Genomic DNA, 11,763 nt, shown 5'->3' with positions numbered 1-11,763 from the left:
CAGCATGGACGCCAGCCACCCTCAGGCCAGCCTGCCACCTTCCTGTCCCCTGCCTGGAAGCCGCAGCCCAGGGAGAGATGCTGGGTCACGTCTACCAGCTACCAAGGGGGCCAGTGTCCAGTGGGAACAATGGGGAGAATGCAGGCTCTGGGCCCTCTGTGGGCATGGTATCCCCCTCCCCAACACAGGCAGCTGCTAAACGATCTGCCAAGTCACGGGAAGGAGGCTGGGCCAGGGATCGGCACGGTGACCTCTGCCCTGTTTCCTATCCCCGCTGGCCACGCTCACTTCCGGCCAGGAACTGCCGAGTGCAGCCGGACTGGCCTAGGAGCATGGATGGGACAGGGAAGCTGGGGACAAGGTGGGCGTGACTGGAGGCTACCTGGGACCACCCCTTGCAGAGAAGCTGGGCCTAGGCTGGAGGGAAGGGGACAGAAGAGCTCCCACACGCTGAGTCAATCTGTCTAAGCTGCCTCCAGAGACATGAGGACCCTCAACGGAATCAGCCCATTGAGAAAGTGTCTCCAGATGTACAGTGTTTTAAGGATCTGTGAGGATTTACCTTGTCGGGTTATTGGGGTGCAGCAGAGGTAGAGGCACAGCATGACCTGCCATAGTTGCAGGAAGGAGATGTCCCAGCATGTCCTCCCTTGCCCTTTGTTTGGAGGCTGGACCCTCACATGCGGCTCTGGGCCTGCTCTGGGATCATGGCTAAAGCCCCATACCAGCACTGTCTTCTCCTGGGGGAGATATCTTGTTTCCCTCCCTGTCCCAGTCTTTTACTCTGCTGCTTCTCCTTGCAGGGACACAGGCACAACCATGCCTAGAACAACTGTGCTGGGAGCAGGTCCTGTGATCCCATGATAACTCCAACCAGCCACTTGCCCGACCCTGGAGTGCCCACAGCAGATTCCAGTAGCTGTGGGACTCAGTGAGTCTGACGCCCAAGGACACCCCCACGCACACACAAGGCTCAGCCTCTTTATTGCACCTGGGGGTTCGGCAAAAACCGAGAGGCACCAGGGTGGACCGGGGAATGAGCCCATACCCCAACCCCACACAGCCCTAGTGACACAGCACCCGGGGACGGGTGACCATACCCATTGCCAGCCCCAGCCCCACCCAGCCTGCACGTGGGACAGCTGTGCAAACGGGATGTGCCTGCACCCCAGGCTGCTCCCCCACATTCCAGGCCCAGGGACACACAGCTGTGCTGGTGAGAATGCTACGTGTGAGACTCATAAGGTACTGCCTGGCCACGTGGTCAGCTTTTGGCGGAGGGAGCAGGCTCTGGAGACTGGAGGAACTCGTACGGGTCGTGGGCCACCTCTGGCTGCTCCCCGACACTGAGGCGTGATGGGCTCCCTGCACCATGAGACAGAATTGAGACATGGCCCCACAGCCCTGGCGACCTACCTTGGCCCCTGATCGGGCCAAGGCGGGAGTGGACAGTGGGGAGGGGGATGAGGATGGGGACATACCCAGTCCATGGTGCTCACGCTCGGAAGTGTTGGACAGTGAGCTGAGGTTGGACGAGGGCCGTGAGCCTCCACGCTCCGCTTGCGCCTCTTGCAGCTCCTGAAGCAGCTTGGCTGTTTCGTCCAGGGGCAGCGGTCCATCCTCTGGCTCCAGCTCCTTCTTCACCTTCCCTGCAGGGACGCATGTGCACGATGGCTCAGGACATGTGTCCCATGGGCGAGCCGGGAGACATGTTCTGGGCATGGAACCAGGTAGCCTGGCACTACAGCTAGAGCAGAGGCAGCACACAAACACAGGGAGGGTCATGGGGACATAGGTGTGGTCATAGGGACATAGGCACAGAGATGTAGGGGTGGGCAAGACACAGGGAGGGACGTGGGACATAGGGAGGGACACCAGACAGCAGCACCACCTCAGGGCAAGTACAGACTGGGCACCAAAGGGCCTAGCAATGCCAGGGCAGGGATACCTGGGGTCATTCCCAAGGGGACTCAGAGCACTGGGCACTGCTCTGGGCCCAGGCAGACAGCTCATCAGTGAGTACCCAAGGAAGCCTCGTCCCAGAGGACACCCCTGACAACCCAGGCCAGGGTGGAGGGGACACATACCCAGGGTGCCCAGCATAGTCATGTCTAGGGAGACGTCAGGGTACGGCTTCACTGACACAAAATCCAAGACGGAGCCACCGTCTCCCAGGGTGTCACCAGGCTGTGAAGAGTGGGCAGCTGTCAGTGGGCACAGCCCCACCCTGTATTGGCCCCAGTGAACCAGCAGGCCAGAGTGCAAGGGGCCCCAGCTGTCTCAGTCTCAGCGCTCCGCAATAGGGCTAGCCCTCCCTTCAACCCTCGCTAGAGCTGCACAGGGGTTTTTATGCACTTCATGACCTTCCGTGCTCATGTATGCTCATATGTCGTCGGTGTGTACCCCCAAGAATTCCGTGCAACTGTATGTTCCCACGTGTACTTGTGTGTACCCCCAAATACACATGTTCCTGCCTACTCATGTCTATGTGTACTCCCACGTGTTCCCATGTGTATCCATATGCACCCATGTTTCCATGTGTTCCTGTGTGCTCCCATATGTACTGTGTGTTCCCACATGGACTCGCATGTTCTCTCTGAACTTGCATGCCACTCCCGTGGCAGTGCTGACTGCTACATTAGCTTTCTTTTGGGACCCACAATCGGTGGATCTGGGGGTTTGTGGTGCCAAAATGGAACTTGGGCCCCTGCACAACACAGGGGCCGGGGCTGGGGAGTGGGAAGGGTATGTCTACAGGACCCCCACCCTCTTGCAGAAAAGCTCACCTTGACATCATCCGGGGGCTTCATGGGGATGCTTCTCCTCTGTGGGCAAATGGGAGGACAGTAGTCACAGGCCGCATAGCTCTCAGGGGCCCACATAGCTCCTGCCTTGCCTACGCCACCCCTGCAGCTCAGTTCTGGGGAGGGTGGGGGCTCAGCACCCCAGCCTGGCTCCATCCACAGCCCTTCACGGCACCAAGAACTGCTCAGCTCAGGATTACCCGAGAGTCTCCAAGGGGAGGTGAGGACTTGGAAGAACCTTTAGTTCATCCCTTGAATAAAAGGCCATGTGCCCCGGTTGGCTTCCATACAAGCAGCCTCACCTGCCTCAGTTGAAAGAGCATCCTCGAGTGGTCCCCGCCCGTGATCTGGTCCAGGAGGTCATCTACCAGCTTCTTGCTGTAGCTCCCAGCATCTTTGACGAATTCCTGCAGACTAAGCAGACATCACAGTTCCTAGAGAGCTGTGTGTCCCCACACTCCTGTCCTAGAGGCACGGCTAAGCTTAGGTGAGTCATGGGCCAGGGGCCCGAACCTCAGAGGAAGGGAGAAGCACCCAGCGCCCACTCACCTCAGTGCACACTGCACACCCGTCTCGTCACCGTAGGCCGAGTAGAGCAGTTCTGTCTCCTCTGACTTGAGGTCGCCGAACACAGAGTTGTTGTGCATGGAGAGTGCAGAGCTGGTGCTGGACAGGAAGGTGACTGCAGGCAACCAAGGCAGGGCTAGTGGGTGATCCCACCCGGTCCCTGAGGCCCTGCTCACAGCACTGCCTACCTCGGCCTGTCCCTGTCCCAGAGGCCCCTCTCTTTTTTAAATGCCAGTGGGCACCGTAGATGACAACTGTTTTACCTCCTGCTTCTCAAAGCAGGTAGGGGAGTGCAGGCCACAATCAAGGGTCCATAGGGTGGCAGTGTCAGGGATTGGGGGTCAGCCCAGCCCAGCAGTTCTGTGTATCTACAGGCAGGACCTCCCCACCTCCTCCACTGTGGGCAGCAGAAGCAGGAATCAGGGCCAGGCCAGCTAAGTGGGAGAGATAGCAGTGCCTTCCTGGGGAACACCAGAGCTGAGCTCAGGCCCAGGAAGATGCCATAGTGACAGACAAGCATAAACAGGACTCGATCAGTACGATGACATGTTTCCAGACACGACGGGCAGAAGCTCCACTTGGGAGTCAGTGGACTGGCTCAGACACTCGCTTCCCACATGACAAAAATGGCAGCCAAGCTAAGGACAGGTTCAGTGACAGGAAACTGGCTGCCGGGGGTGGGTGGGAATGGGGCCTGCCCGTTTGCTACATACTCGTGTGCACATAAGCAGCAGAGAGAACAACCTTCAGTCCATCTTGGGCTCAGATGCACAAACCAATGTTTACCTTGTTGTATACCAGCCCAGCACACATACACACAGGGGGACATGTCCTGGCACACACACACAGGGACACATGCTCAGTACACACACACCATGCACACACATGCCAGGCACATGTGTGCATACAGGATCAGTGTCCCAGTACACTTGTCAGTATACAAAGTGAAATGTGCCCCAGTATATAATGCATACCCAGCATACATGCACATAGAATGGCTTGTACCCTGGTACACACACAGTGACATGTGTGACATGTGCCCTGGCACAGGTGTACATGCCATCATACAGGCGATGCACCCAGAGTATCTGAAGCAAAGCAGAAAACACAGCCTAAGTGGTCTCTGGGGGAGAAACATAGACCCCTTCTCCAGGTTTCCAGGACCCCCTTAGGGATCCCAGGTCCAGGCTCCTGGTGGAGGCTTGAGGAGTCTGCGGCTGTGGCCTCACCTTTGCTCCGCCGCTCATCCTTGAAGCCCAGCGTGGTGAGGCCAGGTAGCAGCTTGCTGGACAGTGAGCTCAGGTCCACAGGGTGCGTCTCTTCCTCTGTAAGGCCAGTGCAGGGTGAAGGGTCACAGGGTGCCACTGTGAACCCCACTCATCTCCACAACCACCTCTGCCCCAGCACCCAGCATGGCTCGGGAGTCCCGAGGAGACGTCATTCCCAGTGCACCTTCAGGTCAGGGCCATTCTAGTCAGTGTGGACCAGACTGTCTCCTTGAAGACCACCAAGATTTGCTCTGGCTGGAGCCAGAAAACCAGTTGGTGCCTCCATGGGGCTTACTGGAGCCAAAGGGGCTGCAAGGGGCTGGAAGAGGTGCATAAGCTCCTGCCCTGCAGGGGTCTATATGGAGGAAGCTGGCACAGGCCAGGGTGCCCACTATCAAGGCCACAGAGCTGAGCCAAATCTAGTCCAGCTAAGCAGGAGTCCTGGGGTTTCCTAGTCATGTCCCAGCAGTGTGCCCACAAGTGTTCACACCCCTGAAGATGCCCACCCACAGATGTGGCCCTACAGTGTCTACCCCTTAAGTGTGTCTGTGAGTGTCCACAACCCGGAAAATCCCTTCATCATTCACACCCCAGCAAGTGCAGGTGGGCGCCCACCGTCTGCGTCGGGCTGGGCCGCATTGACCACACTATAGACCAGGTTGCCGTCTCCAGCGCGCCTCAGGTAGCCCATCTGCAGGGAAACAGAGGTCTGAGCTGCAGGCCCAGAGCCAGACACTCCCCCACCCTTCCCTGGTGACAGGGACCCTGCTGGCATGAGTGCCAGAACCTCAGAAGCCCACGGAGGGGCCCGGGGCACCCACAACAGCTGGGCAGCCAGTGGGGCCCAGGAGCACAAAAGGGACATATGGAGGTCTCAGCTCCAACCCAGGAAACAGGGCTGTGCTGCTGCCTGCAGGCCTGATCCCACCCCACAGGGAAACTGTTGCTTCCACTTGAGAGGCAACCCCAGCCCCACCAGCCTGAGATTCAGACATAGCAGGGTCTGAGGAGACAGGAATGGGGTTGAATGGGTTCTGGGTGAGGGAGACGGCAGCGCCACTAGTGCAGGGCCAGCCCCAGATCAGAACGCAACCAACCCCTCACTGCAGACGAACCCCCACAAGAATGCAGAGGGGCACCCAGGGAGCTGAGACCACATGCCTGAGCCCCTTCTTCCCAGCTCCTGCTCCAACTCCAGGCCTTTGGATGGGGGTATCCCTGGGAGGAGCCTGCATGGGAGTCAACCCTGGCTCTGCCTGATCGCTACCCCCTGTACCACAGGTCAGTTTTGGCTCTGTCCACCTTTCCCCTGTACTCTGGGGTCAGTTCTGTTCTGCCCACCCACCAGGCTCCTGTTCTGCGGCCATACCTTGCCTCCCGGAAGGAAGCGGTGGACCCTGTCGCGGGCTTCATCAGCCGCGTGCTCTGCCAGTGCCAGCACGTGCTCCTCAGCGGTGCTGTCGGTCAGGCTGCAGGCACTGCCCTCAGGCTCGAACATGCAGCTGTGGGGGGATGCGTGTCATGGGGCACAACCAACTCCTGTCCCGGTCTCAGACTCCGTGAGAAGGAGCTGGGATTACTGAAGTCAGAGGGTCCCAGAGTAACCCCAAAGAAGCTGAGGTCTCTTGAAGCAGGTGGATGCCCTTCCCAAGAGATGCAAGAGGCCTAAGGGTGGGGGGTGGGGTCCCAAGCCTACTAGCCTGGGGCTTCAGTATGGCAGGAACAGGCTCAGGAGCAGACGGTGCTGAGGTGGGCAAGCAGGGGCTGCGCACAGCATGTATTCACCAATACAGTGGCAGCCTGTGGGGTCCGTGCAGCCAGCCGACCCTCCCGTGGGTGCTCACAACTCCAGAGCTCCTACCAACCTGTCATCCCACACAAGGTGCCGGCCAGCAGGGGGCATCTCAGGCTCTCAAAACCTAATAAGCTGCCAGGCCCACAACATGGACCCGTGTGCTGGGTACATTTGCCTGCCTCTACCTGCGTGTACACGTGCCTGAGGACATCTTCAACATACAAATCTGGGCCATGAGCCTGTGCATGTGTGCATGCCTGCATCTGTGTGTGTTCTTGTGCACAAGTGCCTGCATACATTTGTGTACACATGCATGCAATCCTTCACGTGTACATGAATGACACATGAATATGTGCGCACGTCCCTACACTTGCAAGGATGTACGTGTGCCTGCCAGCAATGTATGTGCCTGTGCAGATGGGTCTCCATATGCATGTGCGCATGCATACCTGTAGTCCACACAATGAGTACAACCCTCACATATCCCTATGCTTGTAAGAACGTGTCTGCCAGGACATATGTATGCCTTCCTAGCACATGTGTACCTGCCAGAACATGTGTGCTTTCCCAGCAAATGTGCCTTCCCATAGGTGTGCCTGCCAGCACACAGGTGCCCATCTGTGTTGCGCGTGCAGATACACTCTGGGATGTGACAGCTGCACCACACCTGCCTCTTTGCGGCGGCCGGCCCGGTGGCCCCGCTTTACCTGATCACTTCTCTACTCGGCCTTTTGGATTTCTTGGCAGCTTCTACTTGCACGGGGACCACTTCGGGCACAGGCCCCTCCACAGCCGTGTCCTCGCTGCCCAGAAGCGCTGCCTGCTGAGAGAAATCCATGGCCTGCATGAACGACATGCTGCGCTTCAAAGCTAACAGCCGCTCCTAGAACCAGAAAGCAGAGCGCCAGGGGTTGGCCCCTCCTCACGGCAGGCGTGTGATGATGACGGATGGACATGGCCACGCCCCAGCCTCCAGCTGACCTGCCATGGGGGGGGGGGCTGCTAGGGATGGAGCTTGGGGCACATGCAGCCGAGCTGTGGGCAGACCTGGGCAGTCTCTTGGATGGGCCAAGTGGGGCAGTGACTGGAGACAACTCAGGGACGAGCCCCCAGATCTGCGACTTTCCAAGGCTACTGGAAAAGTCACAGGGTCAGAGTAAGAGAACAGAGGGGAAGGTGTTTGGCTTGCATGCAGCCAACCTGGGTTCAATCCCTGGCACCCCACATGATCCCCTGAGCACAGCCAAGGGTAATTCCTGAACACAGAGCCAGGGGTAACCCAAGCATCATCAGGTGTGGCCCCCCAAAACAAAAACAAAAACAAAAAAAGCAATTTCTGAGCACAGAGCCAGTAATAAGCCCTGAATACTGCTGGTGTGGACCCAAAATAAACAAAAAAGGAAAAAGAAAAGCCTTATTAGCTGAAGTGGGAAGAGGGTAGGAGGCAGAGGTGGAGGGGCAGTGCCTGGGAAGGGCAAGGCCAGGACGGGGGCAGTGCCTGGGTGGGACACAGGGACACGGGACGTGGTCAGACACTGGCCCCAGAGCCCAGGGGTCTACTCTGAGGCCGGGTGGATGATGGAAGCGAGTTTCCGTGCGGGCAGGGCACACACGGCGATCGGTGGTCCCGCCATAGCCCTTACTCTGCTCATCATCTTGAAGCCGGCGTGCAGAATCTTCTTGGCTAATTTGTAGTACACAGTGTCTGGCCTGTTGTACGTCATGGCATTGTCACACATGAGCTTGAAGTCGGCCTGGAATCAAGGGGTGCACTAGTGTGAGCCGCCACGGCCACGAGAAGACAACACTTGGGGAATGAGAAGCTCTCGCCCTGCTAGCTTCTTCTCAGACTCCAGATCTTGCCTCACCTGTGTGCAGGGCGATACCTGGGGCCCGGACACCACCACAGGATGTGCCGGGACTGTGACTCTCTGTGGAAAGTCAGTCTGGGGAGGACCAAAAACCCAGCCACAGCTAGCGGGGAGAGCAGGACCAGTTGTCTGCACGAAGGCACAGCTTAGGGTACTCAGGACTTGGCTATCAACCAGAAACTCTGCAGCCTCGTGAACCAGCCGAGCCACAGTGCCTGCTGCCCTATTGGCAGACACCTTCCACGCTGGCCTTTTGAGGGTCTATGACTGTAAGAAGACACCCAGCTATTAACCCAAAACAAAGGCAGGCCCTGCGGCATCACCTTTCTCCCTTCCTGCCAGTCCTTATGTTGCTCCTGCAGGTCAGCAAATCCTTTTGAAACAAGGACCTCAAAAGACGATGTGCAAAGGTGCACTGCCAAGAGCTGAGAGCCCAGAAGGTGCAGCTCCCCCAGGGATAACAGCAGACCGAGGTCTGCCGAGATCTGCTCTGCTGTCAGGAGCTAAGGACTCAGCTGAGGTACCATCTCAGTCCTGCTGGGGCCAGGGCGGAGCTCAAAGGGCTACAGTGCACACCAGAGCCCAATCCTCTTACTGCCACCACACAGGTGCTCTAGCATGCCTCTGGACATGGCCCTAAATACAAACCAGAAAACAACACAAAAGGCATTTAAGGGGGCCAGATCAGTAGAACAGAAGGGAGGCCATTTGCCTTGCAAGCAGTTGACCCGGGTTTGATCCCCAGCATCCCATATGGTTTCCCAAGCCTGCCAGAAATAAATCTTTCTTTTTTTTGGGGGGGGGGAGTGGCCATACCCAGCGGCACTTAGGATTTACTCCTGGCTATATGATCAGAGGTCATTCATGGTGATCAAACCTGGATGCAAGGCAAGCATCCTACCTGCTGCTATCACTCTAACCCCATTAAAAAATTTTTTTTTTGCCAGGGGTAGTTTCTGAGCACAGAACCAATTGTAATGCCTGAGCACTGCCAGTTGAGGCCCTAAAGTAAGAAAACAAAAAACACAACACTAAAGGCATCTGGAAACTAGTGAAATGCGAGAGATTGCCAAGTGAGGCTAAGAGCCAGGAAGACTACCTCCGTGAATGGGGTTCGAGGCTGTGCTAGAGATTTGTGGGCACTGCACCTCCCTTTTGCTGCTGCGGCAGGCAGGCAAGGCATGAAGTAGAAGCCCAGAGGGGCAGCCCTGACCATGCCAGAACAAGTACTGAAGGTGGCCGGTTACCTTGAACTCGGTGATTGACTTGTACTCATTCGAGACAATCTTTTCTTTCATGGTGCCAAAATCCATTGGATGCTTAATAATCATCGAGTACCCGGGAGCAATGGCATCCGTGACCGGGAAGGCGAAGAAGCCGTGTGGGTCTTTCCTGCAAACAGAGGCGGTGTCCTGGTGCAACCAAGAACCAGGGAAATGATCCGGAACTATGGGCCATGGCAATGCCCCCAGCCTACCCAACTAGCTCCCTGGTTCTCCAGCTGGGAGCCCACACCCACCCCTTGAGCCCATACCCTGTGCATGGGGCACCGACCCCCACAGCTACCTCCCTGGCACCCCACGCACCTCTGCAGCTGGCGCAGGAAGTGCTCCAGCAACCGCTGAATGGGTGAGCTCTCGTTCTCAGCTGCAAGATGACAACCAATCCAGTACCCATCAGCATAGGCAAATCCAGCGCCCAGTGCCCAGCTCCAGGAGGCACCTGCAGTCTTTCTGTACTCAGTGCCCCCACAGTGCACTGGAATGTCTAGTTCTCGTGCCCTGTGGGGATCCAGGTCCTCACCTCATGACCCTCAGGCATGCGCTGTTCAGCCTAGTTCTGCTGATCAAACAAGGACCCTCCCTCCCACGTCCCTTGGTGCAGTGGCTGGCATCTGTGGTCCAGGGTCTTCACAAGTCCTCAAGAAAGGAGGCCCCTGGATGCCTGTCCACATTCTGGTTGGGGTCCAAGCACCCTGACAAATGTGAGGGGGGTGGCTGAGCTCTGGAGCTGGAGGGCTGCTTCCTGGACACCCCAAGCCAGATAGGCCTCAAGAGCAGCAACTGGACCCTGCACTTGCCTGGCTGCGTCCGGCAGGCTCGGACAGGCCTGTCGGGGGGCGGCTCCACCTCCACCTTCTTGCCCGGCTCGAAGACATCGGCCTCCGCCTCCGAGTCCCCATGCTCCTTCTCACGCTTCCGCTTCCGCTCCTCCTGCACAGAGGAGGCCCGTGGGACAACCGCCCGAGGGCCCCTCCACACCACCTGCCATAGTCCGGGATCCTAACCCTCCCTACCCACCTTGCGCTTCCTTCGCTCCTCGTCGTCCAGGTGCTTTTCCTTCTCCGCTTTCTTTTTCTTCTTCTTCTTCTTCTCCCGGTGCCTCTCGCGCTCATGGTCGGACCGGTCGTCGTAGTAGCTGGAGTCATGGCCAGAGCCCGACAGCTCCGTCACCTCACTGCCCCCTACCTTCAGCACCAGCTTCAGCGGCTTCTCCAGAGGCTTGTCTGGGTAGTCTGGGGAGACAGATTCAGCAGCTGCCCCGGTGTCAGCCCCACAAGGTCCCAGTTCCCAGTGCAACCTGCCAGCCGCTACAGTCCCAGTCCTGATGCCCCCTCACCCCACCCCAACCCACCCAACAAGAGGAGCCAACTAACTACTCAGTGGGCAAAAGATCTGTACAGGTCCCAGGCTAGCAGGAGGCCCCACTAGCAGTTTCACCACGCCTCTGCATGCAGAAGCCCCACCCCATGACCCGGCCTTGCCCCAGCAGGCAAGAGGGTCCAGCTCCTCCAAGCAAAGGAAGATCCCATCCCTACAACTCGCCTGGCCCCGTCCCTGCATGCAGGACCCAGACCCGCCTGAGTGCAAGATCCACCCCCAACCCCAGGCCCAGAACCTCTACCACCTTGTCCTCAGGTAGAAGGCTCCGCGACCCCAACCCCAGGTACAGCTCCCGGCTTGCAAGAGGGTCCAGACCCTCTGAGTGCAGGAAGAACGAGGCCCCGCCCACCGCGAGGAGACCCGCCCACCGACTCCGCCCACAAACCCACAGAGGCCACGCCCCTCCGCCACGCCCGGCGCGAGGAAGCCCCACCCGGGCGCGCAGGAGGCCCCGCCCCCGGCGCGCTCCGCCTCCGCCTGCAGCGCCTCCACCGCCCGCCCAGCGGCGACGACCCCAGGAGCTCAAGGCGACCCTCCGGGACCCCGGCCCGCGGGACCCACCGTCGTAGGACGAGCGCCACTCGGCCTTGTGCTTCTTGTGCTTCTTGCCCATGGTGTGACCAGGTCCCCGTCGCCGCCGCCTCCCGCGCCCGCTTTGCCGCCGAGGGCGCTGCGCGCCGGAAGTGGGGCAGCCGCCGGCGGAAGGGGCCGGGCCGGGCCGGAAGTGCCCCGCCCGCGGCCGCGAGCTCTTCCGGGTCGTGGCTGCGCGCGGCCAATTCGAGCGGCTGCGACGGC

At 58.8% G+C, this 11,763-nt stretch overlaps 1 protein-coding gene across 4 annotated transcripts; it reads right to left on the bottom strand.

Moving 5' to 3' along the window:
• Nucleotides 1-967: 967 nt before the first annotated feature.
• On the bottom strand, nt 968-11,646 carry BRD9 (bromodomain containing 9). 4 transcript variants are annotated; one of them, XM_049767921.1, is made up of 16 exons: nt 11,530-11,646; nt 10,606-10,820; nt 10,386-10,518; nt 9,892-9,952; nt 9,553-9,697; nt 8,078-8,188; nt 7,142-7,317; nt 6,009-6,141; nt 5,255-5,330; nt 4,601-4,696; nt 3,354-3,486; nt 3,107-3,218; nt 2,787-2,825; nt 2,088-2,187; nt 1,482-1,649; nt 968-1,365 (listed from the first exon to the last, which is right to left on the bottom strand). In XM_049767921.1, exons 1-16 carry the CDS (start codon nt 11,579-11,581, stop codon nt 1,265-1,267), a joined length of 1,851 nt encoding a protein of 616 aa, XP_049623878.1. In that variant the 5' UTR covers nt 11,582-11,646; the 3' UTR covers nt 968-1,264. The 4 variants fall into 4 exon arrangements, with proteins under 4 accessions (XP_049623878.1, XP_049623880.1, XP_049623881.1 ...); XM_049767923.1 differs by having other exon boundaries at nt 7,142-7,257; XM_049767924.1 differs by having other exon boundaries at nt 7,142-7,254.
• Between the last annotated feature and the right edge of the window lie 117 nt (nt 11,647-11,763).

Source organism: Suncus etruscus, chromosome 2 (genome assembly GCF_024139225.1).
Source record: "Suncus etruscus isolate mSunEtr1 chromosome 2, mSunEtr1.pri.cur, whole genome shotgun sequence".
Classification (NCBI taxonomy): domain Eukaryota; kingdom Metazoa; phylum Chordata; class Mammalia; order Eulipotyphla; family Soricidae; genus Suncus; species Suncus etruscus.
This window is presented reverse-complemented; position numbering and strand designations above follow the sequence as displayed.

Bases quoted from the DNA above. Each gene is read 5' to 3' on its own strand.
- BRD9 (XM_049767921.1), bottom strand. From the start codon at position 11,581: ATGGGCAAGAAGCACAAGAAGCACAAGGCCGAGTGGCGCTCGTCCTAC. The intron at 7,318-8,077 runs GTAAGGGCTATG...TTCTGGTTCTAG, and splicing joins GCTTCAAGATGATGAGCAGA to GAGCGGCTGTTAGCTTTGAA. The intron at 5,331-6,008 runs GTATGGCCGCAG...GTTTCCCTGCAG, and splicing joins GCTTCCTTCCGGGAGGCAAG to ATGGGCTACCTGAGGCGCGC.